This window comes from Mytilus californianus, unplaced genomic scaffold (assembly GCF_021869535.1).
Source record: "Mytilus californianus isolate M0D057914Y unplaced genomic scaffold, xbMytCali1.0.p SCAF_11, whole genome shotgun sequence".
Classification (NCBI taxonomy): Eukaryota; Metazoa; Mollusca; class Bivalvia; order Mytilida; family Mytilidae; genus Mytilus; species Mytilus californianus.
This window is the reverse complement of record NW_026262593.1, coordinates 45,274,497-45,299,753: the sequence shown is the minus strand read 5'-3', so window position 1 is coordinate 45,299,753 and position 25,257 is coordinate 45,274,497. Positions and strand designations below refer to the sequence as shown.

Sequence of the window (25,257 nt, the reverse complement as noted above, 5' to 3'; positions counted from 1 at the left end):
AAAGTATATGTGTATGTATATTCTTCAATATCATTAAAACAACAAATAAATAAACAGAAATCCTACCTTTTCTCTGTCTGTTTATGGTCCGTCACCGTACTGGATATTAGATACTATTGAGTCTAAACATTTTTTACCCGGGTAGTTTAGACACAGTGAAATACTGACCAGAAGAAATTTAACCGATTCGAACACACTATTCTAATAAAAGGTTATCTTCATTTTCAATGTGTTTAAACAATACTATCATCAAACGACATGTCACAGTATCATTAATCACATCAAAACATGTTTTTTGTAACAGTAATCGTGAACCTTTTAGAGTTATAGAAATGTAAAAAAAAAATGTATAATTATGAGTAAATTAAATACAGTTACTGCAATTTTGAGTTCACTTGTTTTTACTTACAATAGTACTAAGGAAACAGAAGCATATGCATGTGATTTAAAGGCAGATTTGTATTAAGGAATTTCCCTTCATGAAGATGGAAATAAGTTCAGACTGAATAGCATTGATTTTTTTTTATCTATATGGAAGATTACACACAATGTAGCCCAAGTGATCATTTCATATTGCGGCTAGTACTAAAAACCTAAAACAGTTATTTTAGTTGTATAAAACTTAACTACGTGTCCAAACCCGAATGCTATTTGTAAATAAATTGACTGAACGGATTATAATCTTTAAAAGGGTAAAGGGATTCTTTTTGTGGTAAAGATCTCCATTGATTTATCGATTGTTGGTGGTAAACGCCACCTTCAGCACTATTGGCGATATTGTAGCGGTAAGATTTTATCGGTGGTGAAAGCCGGAGAGCCCAGAATGAACCATTGAGCTTCGGCAGGAACACTGACAATCCTTGTCAATTAAGATTAGAGTCGAACTTCCACGTTCGGGGTTCGAACTCACAACATCAGTGTTGACAGGCTAGTAATACAGCAGATAAACTATTTAGTAAAAAGAACTTCACAATCTCACAATACAAAGATGCATACTGTTGAAAAATATTGCATGGTAAAAGTGCCGTTGATGATGATGGATAGCTGTTTAACGTCCAGCGGCAAATTGAATGCATGTTTAGGACAAGAACAAGTTGATTATAAGTATTAATAATAACTCTACTTTTGATAGACCGACACGCTGAGTCGGATTTTTAACGTGCTAGTTCACAAGGTAACATTTCGCAGAAAGACACCCTTCCTTAACGCATTATTCTTACTCCGAGCCGATCAGTCTTAACGTTTGCTCTTACTCCTTAATGTCAAAAAGAAACAAACAGTAATTTTTAAGTATTTAGTTTGACCCGGCTGGGGTTCGAACCCACGACATCCACCACTCGAGGCAAACACACTACCACGAGGCCACTGATGCGGTAAAATACTGTTGATAAAATATGTAGCAATTAGGCGACGAATTGAAAACATATGGTTATAGTAAGAAGGAAGCATCCAACAAACAAATAATGATTTATATAAGAAACAGGCGGATTCAGAGGGTATCAATGTGTGAACGTTAAACCCCTGAGGTTGGCAAAAATGGTGCACCATGTAGAGTATCACTTAAATTTTGAATAATTTTCCAATACGTCTTTCACTAATAATAAACTTGTCATTCTTTTTTCAGGACAATATATTTACCTTACAGCTAAGTGACATGTTAATCGATGAACATGTAACGAACGACCTATCGTTATTTACCAATTCGGTTCCTTTAATGTGAAGGTGTGACAATGAAGAGATAATTCTCGAAATTAGCCGTTTTCTTTAAAGCCAGATTTTTCAAATATACAAATTAACATAGAACATGAGCTCTTTAGAGTTCTTTGTCCGACTGTTATATAATAATATAATAGAAACAATCATTGAAATAGCAACAGATACAGCACATACAATCAACAAAAGCAGCACATATCAGTAAATACAAAGCAATGCAACATATACATGTAAAACAAACACGGGCATTAAAAGCATAAGATATCAATACAGACAAAGCATACATGTATGCATTACAATAGCAGATCAGCATATTCACATAAAACACATACAAGCAATAATGACACAAGATATCAATAAAACACGCATGCAAAAAATAGAAGCACACGCATATGAGTGTAAGCACATAAGGCACTGTTAAAGCATAAAAAAAATACAGGTTATTAATTATAGCTAAAGACAGCAAACTATTAATATCAAGTTTAAAAATAATAAAACAAATATATGAAGCTCAATCAAGTTTAAAACGTTTAGTCCTGGGACAGCAAGATAGGTCATTATTTGCATGACTACAGGTATAATTTTCTGAAATACAGCAGCTAGAAATACATTTTTAACAGATAGAAGGTGCAATTAAGTTTATTTATATTTAAAGGTACACACGTTATTTCTTAATTTCACCAAACATTACTGTTTCGCTACAATGATACCAAAACCCAAACATTACAGAAGTCAGCAACTGAAAGCGTTTAGAAACACAAACAAGTTTGACTTTACAAATAAATGTCATTTTAAAACTTGTCTGCACGATAAGTGTAACCATGCAATTAAGAATGTCAGCGTTCAAATAGGGAGCTCGGGTTCCTGAATATTATTTTAACTTAAAAAAGAGACAGAAATATTACTGATACACGTGCATTATGATTGATTGGTTGTTTTCTTAGCAAACTGTGGCAAATATTTGATACGTGTTCAGGACAGGAACAAATTAAAAGTTAATACATTGTACAATTGGTATGTTCTATTATAAGGGTTGGACAGAATGAATGGCGAGAAATTTGGATTGGCTCTGGAAAATGAGGGTAAATTGTATATCGACAAACATTTTGAATTGCAACAGGCCACCTACGGACCCATCAGAGTTATTGCAAGGCTTCTTTACGTGCAGAGAACGTGGAACTCTCTACACGAGACACTGGATTCACGTCCGTATTCTGACCGGACTTGGCTGCGAATTTATACATCCCGCACAGCAAAACTGTTTACGCAGACATCAAAGAAAAATTAAATTGGAATCATTTTTGTAAACCATGGGATACCATTTTTTTTTGTTACAACCTTCATGACATCAACTTATTAATAAAAAAATTGAAACTTTTTGAAAGTTGGTATCGGTGACACCCCTGAAAAGTTTCTGGATCCGCCCCTGTCAGAAAAGTTAAGTTTTTGCTGAACCTCTATTGGAAAGAAACGAGAGATAGTGTCTGAAATAACAGATGATTAGTAAAAATAATAAAATAGATTTAAAAGCATTTTAGATCGACATTTATTTTTTCTTTTAAACCACAGGTACAAACTTCATGGAAACAGAATACGTGTTATGTACAATTAGAATTACAAGTTAAAAGTAGTGTTCACCGAGACATGTTCTTTTATCAAGTCTTTATTAGAGTATGACCATCAATTACATGCACGGGAGCTAATTCTGTGACTGCATATGATTGATTTAGTTGTTGTACTGGATAACCAAACATACTATATCTTACATTGTATAATATATACCACATCTTCTAATATCTATATATCTCTCACTTTTTTATGAATTTAAACGTTTTAAGTTATATATATAATTATCAAACACAATCGGTTTAATTTTAAGACAAATATGACTTATCTTCTTTTTTTTATGAAAAATGTATTTTCAATAATGTTTTTTTCATCTGGAAACCGATAGGCGGTAACGTAATTACATTGTATATTATAACACGTACATACATTATGAACTTAATTAAACATTCAATTTATAAAACTTCAAATAACTCATTGACTCGATTAGAACTTGAACACTATATATTGTTATAGTCCTGGGGTGGTGTTCTCGAAGCTATCTTAGGGTTAGGACGTGTCCTAAGACCATCTTATGACACGTCTTTGCCCTAAGTCGTGTTCTCGAAGCTCTCTTAACTTAGGATATATCGAATTTTTTGTCCTAACTTTAGGACACCTAGGTAGGTGTCTTAAGATCATCCTATCTTCATCCTAACTTTAGGACACGTCTCAGACAACAATTTGTAAACAAATATGGCTTCGGCTTTTGTGAACATGAGAAGAAGGCACCAGAATATTCGTAGAAATAGACTGCTTAGAGATTACGACAACCCTTTGGACTACTTAAATGACTCAGATATCATGCGTAGGTACAGATTGTCGCTTCCAATGATTCTTGATTTGTGTAGAAGATTTGACAATGATTTACACAGACCAACAATGAGGTCCCGTGCATTGCCTGTTTCTTTGCAGATAATGGCACCACTTCGATTTTTTGCCACAGGGAGTTTTCATCTTGTAAATGCTGATGTTCATACATGTAACATATCTCGATCGAGTGTTTCAAGATGTGTACGAGATGTAACGCAGTGTTTGGTCAATGTATGCAATCAACACATTATTATGCCTACAGATGCAGCTAGTTAAGAACTTGTAAAGCCTGGGTTCTACGAAATTGCAGACTTTCCTAATGTAGTAGGCGCCGTTGATGGAACTCATGTACGGATCAAATCTCTATCAGAAGATGAACATATTTTTTTAAATTTCAAAAATTTCCATCCAATTAATGTACAGGGAGTTTGTGGCTCTAATTTGAAATTTTTGAACATCGTCTCACAGTGGCCAGGAGCAACCCACGACGCTTTCATTTGGTATAATTCAACTGTGTGTGAATTATTCGAGAATTGAACAATATCAGACGGGTGGCTACTTGGAGATAGCGGGTACCCTGTTAGACCTTGGTTATTGACCTCCTTTCTGAACACCACTACTAGAAAGCAACAAAGTTACAACGGGGCACATATGAGAACAAGAAATGTTGTCGAATGAAGTTTTGGTGTGTTAAAAGCACGTTTCCGCTGTATAGATACTACATGTAGTGCTGGAACTTTGTTGTATTCCGCTTTAATGTTATCGCATTGTTGTTGCTGTTGCTGTCTTACACAATCTATGTATAGATAACAGAATACCTTTTCCACCAGACATGCAGAAATGATTTTCCTGACCAAGGACACATAGCCGGACCAGCCTATAATGGACATTTGAACGACGGGGCCAATGTTCGTGGAAGACTGATAAATGGAAGGTTTTGACTTGATTAATAATAAAGTCATATGATATAAATAATGAATTCAGATGTAGTTTTCTGTATTGATTGATTGATTGATTGATTGATTGATTATTCATTAAGTATGTAGGGCTGGCACCTGAAATCGGTATTAAGACTGTCCTATTAAGGGATAAAACATTGAACTGTTGCCGTACAGTAAAATTGGTACCAATAGACATGTAAATACTACCTAGTTCACTTTAAGGTGTGCATTTCCAGAAAAAAATCGTTTTATTGTATGGACGAAGTGTCAGAAGATGGAGGTACATGTACGCTATTCACGGAAATACCCATTTGCTGTAAATTTAAGTTCAGCTTTGTCATATACAGTTGGTTTTTCTGTTTCTTGATGAGAAGTTATTTTTTTCAATCTCTAGCCTATGCTTCTCGGTTGCTGGTCTTTATTTTTCAATGGTTAAACGGTCTTTTTCTACGGCCAATCTTTCTCTTTCAATCTCTACCAGTGTTTCTGCAGATTACTTTGTGCGCGGTGATGATCGTGTTTGCGTGAACAGACTTTTATCGTCTCCGGTTTAACTGGTGCCACTAATAAAAGGTAAGGCTGAAAAATAAAACATGTATATATTCATTCAAAACGTGTTAAAATACATGTGATTGAATATAGGTTTCAATGGACAGTTTACATGTTTGAGAATGGTTTGTAAATATTGTTTAACCCCATATATTAATATACCTGCACCTCGTTGGAATCATTATAAATCCCTCTCTTTTTTCAAAGAGGAACATGTTTGATTAATATCTCGCTTCCATCTCGTTCAAGGTTTTGAGGTCATTCTCGTAAAGTCACCATAGCAGACAAACTTAATGTTACATATTGATACTATTATATCGAACTTAACCAAGTCGCTCAAACGAACTTGTTGATAATGATTGATTGATTGATTGTTGGTTGCTTAACGTCCAGTGGCAAATATTTCATGCATATTCAGGACGAGAACAAATTAACAATAAATACAATAGGTAGGTTCTGTTATAGGGGCGTCCGGGATTAAGGTCGGAGAAATTTAGACTGCCACGGGAAATGAGGGTATATTGGATAGGGACAGAAATTTAGCCTTGCAACAGGTCACCTACGGACCCCTCAAAGAGTTGTTGCAAGGGTTCTTAACGTGCAAAGAGCGTGGCACTCTCTTTACACGAGGCATCGGATTTAACGTCCCCATTCTGACCGGACGTGGCTGCAAATTTGTACATCCCGCACAGCCAAACGGACGCCCCACTTTAGCAAGGGTTTTACTGCCGGTCGGAGGAAGACCAATGGTGACCATACTTCTATTCCCCAGTCACCCTTGGGGACTGTTGATAATGAACCCAGTTACACTAACCAATATATTATATTTACTGATAAGTATCGTTGCCATACCAATTGGCATGTCTAGTACATTAGAAATGAATCTATACGCAAACACTTAACCAAGACTCGGACAGACGGACAATGGTAAATCTATTCCGTAATATAGGAACAAAACAAATTGTGGCTCCCTCCTCTTTTAAGTTATGAATACATGTACGTGAATATAGAATATGTAAACTGACCTGTTTCGTATGAGGATTCAAACTCCTCTCAACTCTGATCCATAGGGCTGTCAGCTGCCTGGCAGGTGTTGATACCACCTGCAATCCTGTCAATCGGTGTATCTCCGATGATCCCTACAACCTTGTCTTGAAGTGGTGTCAATCCAGAGGAGGAGGAGGCCCCCACCAGTCTTTTTTGCCTCTTGTCTAACAAATGCTGTCTGCTTCTTCACGGTACTTGTGTAGGTCGACAATTTCTTTTTTATTTCCTCGGCTGTCCGTTTATGTGTCGAGTTGCAAGCATTCACCTTACTGTAAATGGCCTCCCATGCTCTTTTTAGCGGCGTTTGTGGCTACAGTGCTGTGCTTAATGAATTTAATGCCCTTCTGACTCTCCACTTGATCTAAAAGAATGTTCAACTCCGCCTCCGTAAAGTTTGGATTTCGCTTTTTGCTCATTAATTTTACGTGAAGATGAACATGACGGTTATTTACTCGTATATAAAGAAATTGTGCATGAATTTAAACTTTGAACTTCGTGTTTCACGATACGATGACACTACAAATTCAATTCTCATTTCAAAACAAACTGTTTTCCAGTTTAAATTACAATCTTTTTTTTTATATTATTTTATAATTTCATTTGAAATCATGCATTTAATTATATACATGTAATTATAATATTCGTAAACAATTTTATTAGTGGGTTTCGTCATTAATAAATGTTTTATCAAAAAATTACCTTAACGATTTAAAATTTTGCACTAAGGATATGTTTAGGACGTCCTAACATAAGATGCGTCTGAGATAGCTTCGAGACACAATTTAAGAGTGTCCTAAGATGATCCTAAGTCCATCCTAAAGTTGGTCTAAGGATGTGTCTTAGGGCGAATCTTATGACTCTTTCGAGAACACCACCCCTGGATTCACATCTCCGATAAAGACAGATTAATATTTTGTTTTCCAAAGTTTTAACATATTTTCGAATAACAATTTGTGGGAAACAAGCAATCAAATAATGGAAGAAAAATACAGAGCCCAAATTTAATGTTGATGAAAATCAAATATAGAAATCCAGAAAATCTTTCACCAAAAAGAAATATCATAGACAACGAGAGAACACTAGACATACAAAACTGGTGCTATATATGTAAAAGGAAACATAAGATAGTACCTGACAAACAATTAGGCTCTTTACGACTATCTATGTTTATACGTATGCATATCTCAATAAATTATGTTATTAACCTTTTTTCGTACTTTACTTGTGTTTCATTAGCAAATACTTTGAATTAATAAGTTCAAAACATTAGCTGAAAATAGCATGCAATGATTATCAATTGTAATGAATATATCATCAAGTCGATGTTTGAAGTATCCATTAAATTGTATGCCGGCATTATTGATCAGCACAATCAGTTTTAAATCATTTTGATATAGTTCATATATTACACATACATCTTTTACGGACTGTCATTATCGAATATATTGGGTCATTCCAAAATCATATATAAAGTATGTTATGTCAAATATTTGCACATAACACCATTCAGCATGGGTTGCTTGATACGTTTACTGTGCGTCCTTATCATAGGTGTCTGTGTTGTGAACGCAAGTATGTATAGTTGATAATATTTTATTTTGCCTTGGTAATGTGCATCACAATGTTAGTGATTTGAAAGGCGCGGTTGACACTATTGCTAGTCCATTGAGCATCTTGTGTTGCATATCATTTAATTTTGCAGAAAATAGTCTTCTGGTTAACAAATCTAAGTCACATTATTCCAGTAATGTGGCTTTAAGAAAGTCTTAAAGCCTTATTTTCGACATGCAGAAAAATCAACGATGAACGCTGGCTATTTAAAAAGTAATTCAATTCACGGTCATTTCGAAGAAAAAAAAACCTATTGCGAAACAGTTCGTTTAATTATCATTAGAATATATACTTTATATATCATGTTTGTTTTAAAGACGACACTTAGAATGCAACTTTAAAATACATTACGTTTTGTATATACAGTATTATTTGGTTACAAATGTAATTGTATTGAGGTCATTTTTAACATAGGATTTTAACTGTAGAATCGAGATATGAGGTTAATTGCTCACACTGTGGATTTTTAATTTCCTAGGGTAAAACTTGTGTTGGATACATTTTTTTATTTGTTATTAGTTTGGAACTAGCTTTCAATCACGAGTTGGTTGACCGTTATGGAATATCTGTTTCACAGATGACGACAAATATGTTCCGATTGTCGTAACTTCAATCTCGTCCCCTTCCCCCGAATGTGACCTACCGAATTAGACATATCACCGGGTTTGTACTTACATGAGCAACACGACGGGTGCCACATGTGGAGCAGGATCTGCTTACCCTTCCGGAGCACCTGAGATCACCCCCAGTTTTTGTTGGGGTTCGTGTTGTTCAGTCTTTAGTTTTCTATGTTGTTTTGTGTACTGTTTGTCTTTTTTCTTTTTTAGGCATGGAGTTGTCAGTATATTTTCGACTTTGAGTTTGAATGTCCCTTTGGTATCCTTCGCCTCTCTTTCAGTACCTGCGTGTACTCTCAGATCTGTACCCTGCGTCTTTAGGGTTTTTATTAGTTGATAGTTTCCTTTGTATTTATCTGTTGAGTCAATCCCTTTTCAACTGATTTTTATAGTTATTCCTTATGTTGTGCTGTTACCCCACTAGTCCAGGTAAGGGAGAATTGGGCACCAGCAAACATTTTTAACTCCGCCACATTCCCATTGTGCCTATCCCAAGTCAGGAGACTGTAACCCAGTGGTTGTCGTTTATTATTTTATACCATATATGTTTTTCGTTTTTGTTTTTTTTTTGAATAAATCAGGCCTTTGGTTTTCTCATCTAAATTGCTCTACATTTTGTTAAGTCGGGGACTTTTATACCTTTCTATGCGATTTGGGGTTTGCTCATTCAAGTTTAAGGCTGTACGGCGACCCACATTTGCTAACATCTACGTCAATTGGTCTCTAGCTGATAATTTTCTCATTGGAAATTATTTAAAATCTCCTTATTTTATATTGAAAATTTGTTTTCCGTTTTTTGTTTTAGCATAAATCAGGCCGTTTCTTTTTTTTCTTAAAGTTTTTCATGCAGAAGCCTTTTATAGCTTATAACTATACGGCATGGGTGAAGGCCCTACGATGTCCTATTTTTTTGTTATTACATCCTCGACATTTGATCTCGTATAAATAGATGCCTCAATACATTAAAAGCAAATTTAAAATATAAAATCTGCAAAATAACATTGAAGTCATTTGATAGTCATACTGTTTCATATTAAGTTCGTTTGTTTTGATTTTTGATTTTATTATTATTAAATAATAGTTATTGTTAATGTCCGTCCTACCATAGAAGTTGATGTGGCTACTAGTAATTTAATTCTGGCTTCATGGAGAAAGGGTATAATACAATGAAGGATCTGATGAAATCAAAGATACAAACATTTACCTATTTAAAAAAAAAAATTAATTGATAGTAACACAATACGATACTTTTAGAGTTTATGCAAAAACTATCTATTACATGAATGTTTTATTTTTTAGGTAGACCTTGCCAGTGCAGAAATAGGTGCAAACATGATGAACAAAAAGTAGCGCATTGCAGCAAAAAGAATGGCGGTGGAATTCTTTGTTGTCCCAGTCTATTTGGACCAGGAGCACTAACACGTGTTTCTGGATATGATACAAAGATGATATTCCCATTTACAGCACGAACGAACTTCCGACGACTCAGTTTTGATGAAGTATACGGGAGTAACAATGGGGGTGGAAATGGTGGCTCTGGCGGCTATGGTGGTTATGGTCACAGTGGTGGGAGTTATAACGGTTACGGATCAGGGAATGGTGGCGGTTCCGGTTACGGTTACGGATCAGGGAATGGTGGTGGTTCCGGCTATGGTTACGGACAAGGAAATGGTGGCGGTCGAGGTAGAAACGGTTATGCTAGTGACGGATACGGATATACAGGTGGAAATGAATACGGATCAAGTTATGGATATGGACCATCTGATAACTTAGGTTCAAATGGTGGGTATGGTTCTTCCAGTAATGGCAAAGATGGGTATGGTGGTGAGAATTATGGCAATACAGACAGTTATGGCGGAGATAGCTATCATGGCTATGGTGGTGATACCTATGGTGCTGGAAATAATTATGGCGGAGTTAGCTATAGCTATGGTGGTGGTATTTCTGTCAGTAAAGGTAGTAATGGCGGAGATAGTTATGGCTATGGTGGTTATAATAACGGCGGAGTTAGCTATGGTGGTGGTATTTCTGTCAGTAGAGGTAGTAATGGTGGAGATAGTTATGGCTATGGTGGTTATAATAACGGCGGAGTAAGCTATGGTAATGCTGGTGGTAATTCTGGCAGTAAAGGTAATAATGGCGGAGATAGTTATAGCTATGGTAGTAATGATAACGGCGGAGTTAGCTACAGCTATGGTGGTGGCAATAATGACAATAAAGGCAGTAATGGCGGAAGAAGTTATATTGTCATGTCCGATGGTAATAACTATGGCGCTGGAGGTAATAATGGCAGAGTCAGCTATGGTTATGGTGGTGGTGATAATGGCAATAAAGGCAGCAATAGCGGAAGTAGTTATATTGTCATTCGCGGTGGTAATAACTATGGCGCTGGAGGTAATAATGGATACAGTTACGAAGAATCCAAAAGAAGAGCAGGAGGAGGAGGAGGAGCTGGTGGCGGCGGTAGTCAACAGAATTATGGCTATGGATACCAAGAATCTTCTAGTGGCAAAGGAAGTTCTAGCTACAGCAGTCCTGTTTACATGACTCAACAATCACATCAAGGAAGCAGAAGAAACGGTAGAAGTAATAGTATGAAAGGAGGGTAAGTCATGATTGTCTGCATACTTCCAAATGACAAGGAGTTTAACATATACTTTGTACATATACACACCTATTGATATACTACATGTATGAAAATGTTTTTTTTTCAAATTGTTGTTGAGAAATTTTGGGTTTAATGCTTTTTCACAAACAGAATGAAAAGTCACGTTTAATCAATAACAAAATAAGGAGATGTGGTATGATTGCCAATGAGACAACTATCCACCAAAGTTCAAATGAATTGGATGTAAGCATTATTAGGTAACCGTGCGGCCTTCAACAATGAGAAAAATCCATACCGTATGGTCGGCATAAAAAGGCCTCAACATGAAAAACTAAGTTTATTTACTACTATTAATATGAAAAAGTTCGAAAAGTAAAGTTTGCTATTCAACTTAAATCTTGTCAATGACTTAAGAGCAGAATATAATGCTTTCCTTGCATATTAATTAGAATTAAAATAACATAATAAAAATTAAGATATTTAGGGTCTTACAATAATATATATTATTAAAAATTAAAATAACATAATAAAAATTAAGATATTTAGGGTCTTACAATAATATATATTATTAAAAATTAAAATAACATAATAAAAATTAAGATATTTAGGGTCTTACAATAATATATATTATTAAAAATTAAAATAACATAATAAAAATTAAGATATTTAGGGTCTTACAATAATATATATTATTAAAAATTAAAATAACATAATAAAAATTCAGATATTTAGGGTCTTACAATAATAATATATATATATTTTTTTTTACAGCTATTGAAGAATCAGTGATGGACTGGAATATGTACGACTACAATTGTATTCTATTTCCTTTTTTAAGACCTTTGTTAGTAATGGAATCAAATCAGCCGCGTGGACCCCAGGTACATGTAGCTGCTGTACTCATAAACGAAAAAAAGCTTGTAGATCTTGAATAAAATATATTTGATAGTTCTTTTGTTGTTATGGTTTGCAATGTTTTACAGATTGTTCCATTCATTGCACATGGGTCCGTGTAACACTTATCAATTCAAAATTTCAAAAAGTTTTAAATTTTAGATTTTTGGAATTTTGATATTTTAAAACTTTGATTCAAAATTCCAAAAATCTGAAATTTTAAAACTTTTTAAAACTTTGAATTGATAAGTGTTACACGGACCCACAAGATCGTGTTTTCTTGTACTGTTTATGACGTTGAAATATTCCATTGTCGTTACACTGTAAAAATTGTGCTTAGAATTTAAACGTGTTGCAAGACTTATGTGCTTAGGAAAGTGTTTAATTTCTAAACATAAAAAAATAAACATGTTTTGGCTCTCAGCACTTCGCAATAAACATGTTTTGGCTCTCAGCACTTTCCAATAAACATGTTGCTGTGCTAAACATGTTTAGCTACTTTGTCAAGTATATAAAGCTAAACGTGTTTAAATTCTAAGCACTTTCAATATTTAGACACTTTCCTAAACACGTTTAGAATTACAACACATTTAGGCCGAATACGGCGTTCATATCACGTGCTAATTTTTGAGCGGGAAGAAGAAACAAAGAACCCGAAGTCAAAGGCCACGCTGTTTAGATCTGATCATAACTGACCGTAACTTGACTGTTTCAGAAAGGTAAGGAGTTATGATTATACTGTCTTTTATTTTGTACTGCCAATTTTAAATGATTATTGACAGTTATAAGCAATATTTACAAGTACACTACCGTATAGTCAATGCAGGAGAGAAAAGGGGGTACCATCCCACGAAACAAGTACATGTAAGAGCTTTAAATGTTCAAACTATCTTGTGTATAGATGTTAAGAGTTGTTTAATGTTCTATCATGCAAGTTTGCATTTATTCTTTTATTTATATATGTTCTTGGAAAGGAGTTTGTGAGGATAATTTTCGTTCGGTACTCCTCGGCAGATTATAATGGAACATGAAGGGTAGCGGAATCTGCCAAGTCTTATCAGGATGAGGTGCATCATTCGCAAATCCAGTGTCATATCGAGTTCATTGTTTTCGTAAGCACTTCCGATATGCACAATCAACATTTCCTCAAAATAAATAGAAAGATGCTTGTTTATTTCAATAGTTATAAGCGGTTGTGATTTTTTTTAAATAATTTTATTGATATGTATTGTTTTATTCTAGATGAGAGAAGTGCAGAGGAAATCATCATCTGTCTTGGTATGCTAAAAGAGGAGATAAAGAACAGTAGCAAATATGCTGCTAGGTAAGAATCAAAAGTGTATTTGATTTTAAAAATGCCAATATATATTTGATCAAATGAATAATATTAAGCATGAAAAGAAGTTTTATATTAAAAAATAATCAATTGATTCATCAGTAAATTTATGTTTTTATACCACGGTCCTAATGTTGTTATCTGGATCTTAAATCATGCTTTTACTTTTTGGTGTTGTAGTTCGTATTCTTATATTTTTAGATTAATTCTACTTAGTTGCTTATCAATATTTTTCTATATTTCAGGCCATTGACCAGCAGTAGGATACTAAGAAAGGAGAAGCTCTTATTGACCTGTAAAATGAAAACAGGACATTTTCAAATTGTTTTGTTGTAGGGATGGGGTACAAGTAGAAGATTGGTCAATATTATGTACATGTACCTTGATATGAATTTATTTTTGATTGTGTTCAATGATAAACTGGAAATAAATGATAACATAAATTCATTGTTTTAAATGTTGTAATTTTGTTTTTAAAGCTAGAATTAGTATAATGATAATTTCATTTCAAAAGTTCTAGACTGTTTTACGAATATTTGAAATGAAGAAAAAATGCAATAGTCGAATGACGTGAATTGAATTAAAGAAAAAACTCATTGAGATTGAAAAGGTATTGGTCACATTCAATTTGACATGGAAATTCCAGTTTCTTAGTTTGATGCATTGGCTCCTTTTTGTGATGGTATGAAAACCTGTTTTATTGAGAGCTATCATACGTTTTACAGTCAAGCCTTCCGGAATATTAGTTTAATAGGGGCCTAATGAAGTAACGGCTTCTCACAATAAAATGATAAACATGTTTCTTCACGACCCTTTATGGTCTAAACATGTTTACATTCAAAACACTTCACAGCTAAACGTGTTTCCAGACAAAACACTTCTCAGCTAAACATGTTTCCAGATACAACAATTCACAGCTAAACATGTTTACAGTCTAAGCACTTTTTAGCTAAACGTGTTTACAGTCTAAGCACTTTATAGCTTGACACGTTTAGGCTGTTAGCACATTAAATATTAAACATGTTTAGATTTAAAACATGTCAAAAATCGGTTTCATAAATGTGTTTAGGAAAGTGTTTAGGCTCTAAACACATTTTTTAGAGTGTAGATTGCTAATTCACATCCATCCCATACCGCGTTTATTCATAGTTCAGTCCTGCATAGTGATGTAAATAAAATGGTAGGGCACGTTTTTATTAACTGTATTTTTGCACAAAATACACCGAAATACTTAATTCGATGCGGTTGTCAGGACACAAATATAAAACGACACCAATATTAACTTCACAGTCAATGGAGTTGTTGAAGTTTCATATAAAAGGTTAACGCATTGAAATATACATAATTATCTTAGGATGGAACCATAGAGGGGCAATATGCAGCGAACTCGTCTTGGATTTAAATGAGTAGATTTCTCTAGAAACTTTTGTTAAAGTCCTAGATACCCGTATGTTGCAAGGGAGAGGACAAGCCTAGTTAAAGTCCAAATGTATCTTTGTTTCTTTCTTACTGTAACCCGAATAATTCATTCGTTATATTCCGCTGATCTACGGTGGCTCGGGGGGAGAAAATCGGACAAGGAAAGGGATTGAACTATTTGAGTTATTCTTATTGCGATTTATTCCAAAAATAATCACTTACTCGACATTTACTTGCTAATATGACGGATGAAACATATGAATTATCTTTCTTTGATTAGTACCTTTCAGTATTATGAATTGTTTAAAAATGTGTTACAATGAGGCTGTTAATAGCTTATTATACGTATGTTGTTTAATTGCCAATGAGACACCTATCCACCAGAGAGTAAAAATCGACCAAAGAGCAGTGTGCGACATTCAATAAACCCATACTGTTTTAATAAGCTATTAGAAGACACCAGCTTGACAAACTTTGAAACAATTCAAAAGAGAAAACCAGCGGATATAATCTAAATAAAAAAGAAAAACCAAATATGGCAAACAGAAACCAATGACAACCACTGAATTACTGGCTCCTGTACATTTAAAATGTGTCGGGGATAAACATATCTGTGAGCGCTCATCTTTCCCCTTACTAGGGACAGTGTTGTAAAAGCACAACATAATATGTCTTAATAAATGACAATGTAGCTGCTGTTCCCAGAGTAAGACAGCTACCCATGAGCTGAACTTATTCAGATATGCAGGAGCCAAACTCTGGAACGAGTTGCCGAAAAGGATGAGGAAAGAAATGCCTCTGGGTCAATTCAAAAGTTTGGTTGGTAATTGGGAGGGCAGTTCGTGTCAGTGTTCCTCCTACATTAATTTATCTGATATACTCTGGCTTTTATAATTTTGTTTTCATACCTTTTAATTTTGTTGTAATTGCTTAAAATTCTTGTAGCCCTTAATGGGTAGTGTATGCATGTCAGGTTGTCTGCATTTTATGTTTGCCTTTATATGCTTTTCATCTGCCATAATTTTATGTGCTTTGATACCAGTATTTATATATGCTATGCATGATGTGCCGTCTATTTTATGTGTTTTGTGTTTTGTGTTTATCATATGTATGTCAGTTAAAAGCTCTACAGAGCTTATAGTATTGTGTTATATGTATATCCGAAACTCGGCACTAAGAACATAGAAAAAAACATTACAATTAGGCATAAACACAAAGTACGGTAACCGATCTAAGAGTAGTGAAACCTAGATCATTAATAATAAAAATAAAAACTATTTTTGTGAGCAATACAGCTAATAAAAGAGAAGTGAAAGACACCAAAAGGACATTAAAACTCATAAGTAGAAAATAAACTGACAACGCCATGGCTAAAAAAGAAAAAGACCAATAGACAAACAACAGTACACAAAACACAACGTAGAAAACTAAAGACTGAGCAACACGAACCCAACAAAAAATTGGGATGGTCTCAGGTGCTCCGGAAAGGTAAGCAGATCCTTCTCCATATGTGGCACCCGTCGTGTTCTCATGTTAGTATAAACCCGGTAATAAGTCAAATTCGGTAGGTCACATTCGGAGAAAAAGGGAACGGGATTGTAGTTACGACAATTGGAACATATCCGCTGTCATCCGTGAAACGGATATTCCATAACGGCCAACCAACTCGTGATGGCGTTCGTAAAATTTACGAAGTGCTGATGTTAACTTCTTTAATACTATTGCAAGATCAAAGAGTCTTGGATTGTATGTAATCTAAAATATCTTTGAATTTTTTTAGTCTCCACATCTGATTCACGCCACCTCTAGAACGGGTAGTTTCACGATAACTTTGAAGCCCGGCTTTGATTGCTGATAAAACTGACGTTAATAATTTAGAAAGAGGTTTCGTGGAGCACTTGAAGACCCAGCAACATAACTTTGGTTGTAAGGACACTAATGTAGTTTAGGTATCCAATACAGTGATGGAATTTCCAGTTCTTCATTTTTGGTTGAAATTCCAAAGGAACATAGAACAGACCTATGATTATCCAGGATTATAGCATACATATAGATGCATCGAGTGTGATACGATATTTCTCCACCCGAGCCAGTTATATTTTCAAATGTAAAATGTAATTGTCGAGACTGGAAAAATATTGTATTCCAAGAGATATAGTGGTGAAATGTGTTTTTTATGAGTAAGATAAACTTTATCCTTCTTTTCCAATGATCTGTTAAAAGATGTGGTCTTTCTATTGGACTGTATCAGGCATGGTAGCCTATTCGTTCACGTCACAATTGGAAATTTAGAGTAAAGCAAGAAAATTTTATGAAATAATTGATTTTTGAACCACAAAGAACGAAGAAATGCAAGATCTAACGAACCAGACGTTGATTAAATAAGAATAATCAACAGGTCAGTAAAAGGATAAATTTGGTGAATACAGGTTAGGCATATATAAATTTAACAATTTTAATGTTCACAGCACAAAATCATCCGTGTCAATGTAGTAATTTATGTACAAACAACAAGAACCACAACGGCAGATAAATATAGCCAGTAAGTATTTTTTCGGTAAGATACAAAATAATATGTTTTCTAACTTATTCAACTCTTTCATATCTTGAACAGACAATAATTTTGCGAGTTTGAAACTAAATGATCTTCAGAAATAATAAATTTTATTATTTCTGATAAAGCAATAATCTTCCAATCTGATTGGTTAATTATCAGGGTGTAAATAAATACCACACCCCAGCTTACCTTTTACAACGGGGCATAAAAAAGTAATAATAACTAACTACGCGTAGCAATATAAATACATTTGTAGAAACATTTACATAAATTTTCATGGTTATAATTAATAATATGTGTAATATATTAATGAATATATAAAAAAAAACGAAAACAGCTGGCGGCATTTTGTCCAAGGTTATGGTTGTCTTTCTGATATTGTTTTACATCTAACCCCCCTTTTTTTCAATTAATTTTGTATTTTCATTGTGTCATCGATCAAATTTATTCGTCCAGTGTATGTTCACTTGTTTTTCTTAATATGTCTTTTGATTGAGTTAAGCCATTTCAATTGATATTTTATAGTGTGTCTTTCTATGTTGTGATGTTACACTATTGTTTCAGGTTAGTGTGAAGGTTGCCGCCTATTACTAGTAAAATGTTTAAACCCGCTGCATTTGTTTGCACCTGTCCTAAGTCAGGAACCTGATGTTCAGTGGTTGTCGTTTGTTGATGTGGTTCATAAGTGTTTCTCGTTTTTTATATAAATTAGACCGTTGGTTTTCCTGTTTGAATAGTTTTACACTTGTCATTTTTGGGTATATCTTGCTGTTCGGTGTGAGCTAAAGCTCCGTGTTGAAAGCCGTACTTTGACCTATAACGGTTTACTTTTACAAATTGTGACTTGGATGGAGAGTTGTCTCATTGGCACTCATACCACATCTTCTTATATCTAGTCTTGTATTTTTTAGAATGCGCCGATTTGCTTACAATGTGTATATATAAATAATAAGATGTGGGTAGTCAGCAAATGGGAAGTAACTGCGTGTAGTTGTGTGTGCTAGGATGGCAGCGAAAATATTTGCCCGGTATAAAAATGAGCAAATCAGCGCTTCATAAGAAATAAAATGCGTTATCTATGTCAAACAGGGATGTATGGAATATTACATCTGTGTTGAAAATGAATTTCCAACCCCTGTGTAAAATTCCATACAGTCACCCCTGATTACACCAAGATAACTAATAATATACATCTTCCTAATTATATGGTATATTTTTCACATACGAGAATAAAAACGATATATTGTACTCGTCATTAAATTAATGTTTGTTACACATGTTACAAACACGCATCATTCTAACAGTATTACATAATCGACACGTTTAGACTACGTTTAAACTATGAGATTCACTCTACGATCAAAAATAAAATTGCAACTCATACGGATCTTAAATAAATATATAAGACAAATATTTGTCCTTAGTGTTCAAAGCCAATTCCGAGTAATAGAAAAACCATAAAAAATACGAAGGTATGTCATAATCGTTAATGAGACAACTAGTCATCATATAGTCTCCCATACTAACATTTCAGTCAACCAATATCCTTTGGATTTAGGGTAAAGACTTCATAAATAGTTTATCAAATCCTTATCAAATCTGAAAATAATGTAAGAAAAAATATTTCAAATAAAACCAATGTTAATTATTTTATATCAAAAATAAAATAGTGAAAAAAGTAACTTTAAGGATATTTGTATCAATTCATGGCAAAAAATCGCTGTTCTTCCGTGAAAAGTACAAAATACATCGAATACAACGTATGTGGTCCGGAGATAGCCTGTTCTAGGGATTTGGGTCGTCCTAACAAAGATCTGTTCTGCCCTCGATAAATTTAACATTCTGGTGCCTGTACCTTACTGTAGGGTATTAGTTTTGCTCACTGTTGAAGGCAGTATGGTGACTTGTAGTTGTTTATCCTTGTTCTTTGATCGTTGGTGGAAAGTTGCCAATAGACAAATATTCCATGTCTACTTATTTTTATATTGAGAGCTCCAAAATTAGTAAAATTTTAATATATAAAACAAAATGTCTGACAGATCCAAAGTTAACTTAAATACAACATGTTCCAATCAGCATGTACCATTCAAAATGATCTGATCCCAATTTCCTCAAATTTGTAAAAGTACTAGAAGGCCTAGGTCAGCTAAAAATCATTAAACACGAAACCTCACCAATACGTCTAGTATATTTTTTGCCCTTTTAATGGTTAGGTTCAAATTTAACTGCAGCATGGTAAAGGAAACCTAATTTAGAATATCACTATCACTTAAAGCTATATCTGCACGATAGACATGCACTTATAATAGTGAACATGTTACAACTGCTGTCTCATTTGTACAATTAAAATTATGCAGCAACCACTTAAACAACAGATTTACTTGTGTTAAAAAGATAATAATTTTGTTCACTTCTAGCAATATACCCCCATTTTCAATTATTTTAACTATTGTGCACTTTTATGGTGTAATTTAAGTAGTATATCATTAGGGGAAAATCTAACAATTCTGTTCTTAAATGTATGCAATAATGTTCAATTTTTTATAATTTATTGTTACGATAAATAGTATAATAGTGCATTGTGTTGAAGACGGCTGTTCTCTTTACAGTACATATTGGTGATGTCGCTAAATATAATAGTTGTTTTTCTTTTTCTGCAAAAACTTATAAAACTCATTGGCAAGTATCAAAGCAAAAAATCGAACGGGCAATCAAAACTGAAATTCAAGTGTAAAACTCAAAATCACCAGACAGGTGTGTGGACTAACAAAACTAGTAGACGTGAACAAACGGCAAACCAATAACTCACGATAAGAGCAATACGAAGTCTCATCAAAACTTGAAGTGATATCCGTTAATTCCTAAAAATCTAACAATTCTGTTCTTAAATGTATGCAATAATGTTCAATTTTTTATAATTTATTGTTACGATAAATAGTATAATAGTGCATTGTGTTGAAGACGGCTGTTCTCTTTACAGTACATATTGGTGATGTCGCTAAATATAATAGTTGTTTTTCTTTTTCTGAAAAAACTTATAAAACTCATTGGCAAGTATCAAAGCAAAAAATCGAACGGGCAATCAAAACTGAAATTCAAGTGTAAAACTCAAAATCACCAGACAGGTGTGTGGACTAACAAAACTAGTAGACGTGAACAAACGGCAAACCAATAACTCACGATAAGAGCAATACGAAGTCTCATCAAAACTTGAAGTGATATCCGTTAATTCCTAAAGGTGAGCATATCTTGATTTGCATGTAGCGCCCTTTGTGTTTCCTTGGAGACAAAGCCTTGCATGTAGCGCCCTTTGTGTTTCCTTGGAGACAAAGCCGGAAATTAGTTATTATACCTTATAAAATTACGTAGAAATTTGACTCTGTATTTTTATTCTAATCAAAGGTTGTGTTCGACAAACCGTTATTTGATCAAATTCAATTCCTACAGTATATACGAGTTGCTAAACTTTGAAATACATGTATCTGCAATTATAATTATAGTACATCCACTGTATATATAAGGGATGTAAGATGAGGACAATCCAATACGCGACATTGAGGACAGCTTGTCTTCAAATGGGCGAAGATTAAGGCCTTAATGCCCATATGTTACAAAAAGTTCAAACATATAAATACTGATGTACAAACGTCTAATGTCTAAATTAAAAGAACATCTGACGGGTGTTATTTGGTAGACTGATACTTTTTGATTTTCGAATTCAAGGGGCCAAAAAAGTGTCCTTATCATACCTTCTCTTTATTGAATTTAAAGTTTGATTTATAATCAGTTACTAATAGATGTATAGCATGTGTATGTTTAAAAGAAGATTTGGAGTATAAATGTTTTTAGGACAGCCACCAAATGACTCAAAACAAAATCAAAAGACATCTAGAGGCCAATATATGGTGTGTAAGAATACTGTAGACTAGACAAGGGTCTTTTATGTGTCGATCTTTCAACCACCCCATTGTAAAAAAAAACTGAAAATAAGTTTAAGATCGTCAAACATCTATTATCAAAGCTAAAATCCTCAAAAGACAAAACAATAAAATTAAGAAATTTATAACGAAATTCCTAGTTTTGGATAGACAAAGGAACATTGTTTGTGAGTGCAAGTAGTATGCCAAAATATTAATAAAAATCATCATAAATGCTTTGATTTTTGCATATGGAATGATGAATATCATTTATCAAATTTTTCGTGGAGCCTACCTTCTTAAATGTAAATCTATTGTAAGATTATCGTGGATCATGACATTTCGGCACTACGACAACATCGATGCATTTCTGACAGAATTACACCCCAATGGTTGATTTTGGTATGGAAACGTAATCACCTGAAGGTGACCTGTCTGGTAGAAAAATCAGTGCTGAGTTTTTGTCGTTTGCTAAACGGAATGTATAAATACACAGTCTCGCCCAATCAGTATGAGAGCGTTAGGAGAGACGCCCCAAGTTAGGACAGCGTCACACTCTATGTCTAAAAAAATCCTTTCAATGGATCGTGGAAATTTTCTATTTCTACCCATTATACCTTCTGACCAGCTGACAGCTTCAATTTTTCTCCTTCATTCCGGTCGACCTACTTATCTGAACCTACCTTATTGATTAATGCGTAATTTTTGTGTTCATCATATTAAATATAATATATAACTAAAGATATATGTGCATTTATTCACATCAAGGGAAACAGTTCAAATTACAAATATAAGAAGCAGCGTTGATAAGCACCAAGAAATCTACCGCAAGGTTGCAAAGGTCATCAGCTGTGCGAGAACACCCAGTTTGAAACCGAATTCAAGATGATCACTCTCTTATCAAAGTCTCTCATATACCCAAATTAATAGGACTTCAATATAAAGAAGTAATTTGTATATTTTTTATTTAATTTAATAGTTTCTCAGACAAATTATCACCTAAAGTACACATAAACGGTGCTTGTCACCATCAATTCCGTTAACCTTTACCGAGTTTCCATTGTAACGTATTTACTGCTTCATTACTTTATCATTTTCATACATTAACCTTTTTAAGACATCAGTTCGTAATTCAATACTTTTACAAATACTGTAGAGTAAAACTATCTCATGCACTTTGAATATTTTCCATAATGTGAAATTATTGAAGCATATATTCTCAGAATTTGATAATTCCTCGTTATTAATCCGTGCGGCTTTCAGAAATGCTATAATAAAATGAACAACATAGTTACTAGTTACAGATTCATTTTAGACATTTGTAGTTAGGTCAAATTTTTTTACTCATTGTTTAAACAAGAGGCAATAGATACCAAATGGAAGCTCAAGCTTTCAAGTCGGAGACAAATTGACAACACTATGGCAAAAAAAGAAAAATGACGAAAAGACAAATAACAGACTTCAAAACACAACATAGAAAACTGGACTGAGTAACACGAACCCCACCAAAAAACCGAGGTTGATCCTAGGTGCTCTGGAAAGATACGCAGATCGTGCTCCAAATGTGGCACCCGTCGGATTTGTTAAAGAACGTACACATTCTGTGATAAGTCTCATTGTGGGTTGTCACATTCGAGGAAAAGAAGACGGAATTGTGGTAACGACAATGGGAACATATCCATCGTCATCGGAGAAACAGATAATTCATAACAGTCTGCCAACTCATGATGGCGTCAGTAAAATTTTAGAAGTGATGACTCCTACTTAACCACTTGGAAACCTTTGTGTAGAAACTTCCTTGTAACTTTACTCTTTAAAGACAAAAAAAAAAACATTAATTCTGAAAAATACTCCTCCATTTTCTGCATAAGGAAATGCCTGTACCAAGTGAGGAATATGAATATTGTTTCCCATTCGTTTGATGTGTTTGGAATTCGGTATTTTTGTTATTTTACTTTTTTTTATAAAACTTTTTTCTTTTTATAACTGACGTTAACTCAAACGATGAACGAACAGGGATCTCATTATGTTAGCTGTAGGGGCTTTATCGTTAAAAGTGAACGTGCAGAATAACAACGGGTCTTTTCAGAAACTTAAACTCTCACCAAGTTTGGAGCAAGGGTTTCAAAAATAACAGTGAGCGTTCGGTATAGGTATAATAACAGTTTTCCTTAGATTCTTAAAGAATAGGATTTTAACCGTTAACAGCGATTGTGTGGAATAAAACGGGTTTTTGGAGAAACTTAAAACTCCCCCCAATTTAGTATTAAGGTTTTACCATTACTAACGCGCGGACTCAAACAGGTCTTTTGAGAAACTTAAACTCTCCCAAAGTTAGGACCAGGGGATTTAACGTTGACAGCGAACGTGCGGAATAATAACAGGTATTTTGAGAAACAGATTGAGAATTAGGAATAGTTTTTTCCCCCATTAACACTGAATGTGTAGAATAATATTAAGGAACCTTTCTTTTGAAATACTTAACAAAGAATATGTGGAATAACAACAGGTCTTTTGAGACAATTTAACTCTTCACAAGTTAAGCGAAGCGTTAACAATGAACTCTTGAATAATAACAAGTCTTTGGAGAAACTTTAACTCTTCCAAAAGAGGGACAAAAGATATCAAACGGACAGTCAAACTCATAGATCGAAAACAAACTGACAACGCCATGGCCAAAAATAAAAAGAAAACAGACAAATAATAGTACAGATGACACAACATAGAAAACTAAAGACTAAGCAACACGAACCCCATCAAAAACTGGGGGTGATCTAAGATGCTCCGGAAGGGAAGGCAGATCCTGTTCCACATGGACCAAAGTTAGGAGTAGGGAATTTACAAACATGTTTAACCCAAGCACACTCTTGTTGGGCATGTCATTAGTCAAAAGCATATAGTCCAGTGGATGGCGTTGGTTGCCGTGTGCTATAGCTGTTTTTCGTTTAATGTTATCAGGTATTTTCATTTTTGAATTGTTCCCCATTTTGTGATCCCGATATCTTTGATAGCTTACTCAAGGGTGTTGATTATATTCGTTGTTTAAGGGTGATCGGTTGACCTGTTGTAGTTTCAACATTGCAGTTGGTCTTTGGTCTTTTGACAGTGAATTCTCTTATTGACAATCGTACCACGTCTCCTTACTTTTACGATTGAAGATTGTTGGTTGCTGAACGTCTAGTGGCCAATATTTCATGCATGTTCAGGACGACCTTTCTTTTATACTGTAACTATTGACCAACTCGTGATGTCAGACAAAGAACATATGAACTGTCTTTGATAATGTCATCCGTCCTTCCTCATTAAAGAATTTTAATACTGATAATGACTCTATTTTAAATGATAATTTGACATAAAATTACATTGAAAGCATATATAGTGTGTCAGCTAACTACAGCGAAGTAAATATCTTTTTGGGGGACAAGCAGCATAATTAATAAAATTGAATAAAATGCTATGACTTTTTAAAAGCAAAAAGAGAAAAAGAGACCTAGCTTTCTGAACTAAATAATCGCTAGTGAAGAGAAATCAAGAGAGGGGAAGGGAATCAATTTTATAAATAATAACAGAAGTGTTTCCCTCATTGATTATCATAAGTTCATTTGTTTGTTTGTTGTATGAAAGACCTGT

The 25,257-nt window shown here is 34.2% G+C and overlaps 1 protein-coding gene and 1 long non-coding RNA gene across 2 annotated transcripts; both read left to right on the top strand.

The window, feature by feature from the left end:
- The first annotated feature begins 10,341 nt into the window (after positions 1-10,341).
- On the top strand, positions 10,342-11,505 carry LOC127720921 (uncharacterized). Its single transcript, XM_052227658.1, has one exon. The coding sequence runs from the start codon at positions 10,342-10,344 to the stop codon at positions 11,503-11,505; it is 1,164 nt and encodes a 387-aa protein (XP_052083618.1).
- Positions 11,506-13,084: 1,579 nt separating this feature from the next.
- LOC127720980 (uncharacterized) lies at positions 13,085-14,179 on the top strand. The gene is made up of 3 exons (XR_007991015.1): positions 13,085-13,117; positions 13,641-13,722; positions 13,980-14,179. It is a non-coding gene; the product is annotated as an uncharacterized LOC127720980 (long non-coding RNA).
- The last annotated feature ends 11,078 nt before the right edge of the window (positions 14,180-25,257 follow it).

Coding starts and splice junctions, on each gene's coding strand:
- LOC127720921 (XM_052227658.1), top strand. CDS start 10,342: ATGATATTCCCATTTACAGCACGAACGAACTTCCGACGACTCAGTTTT.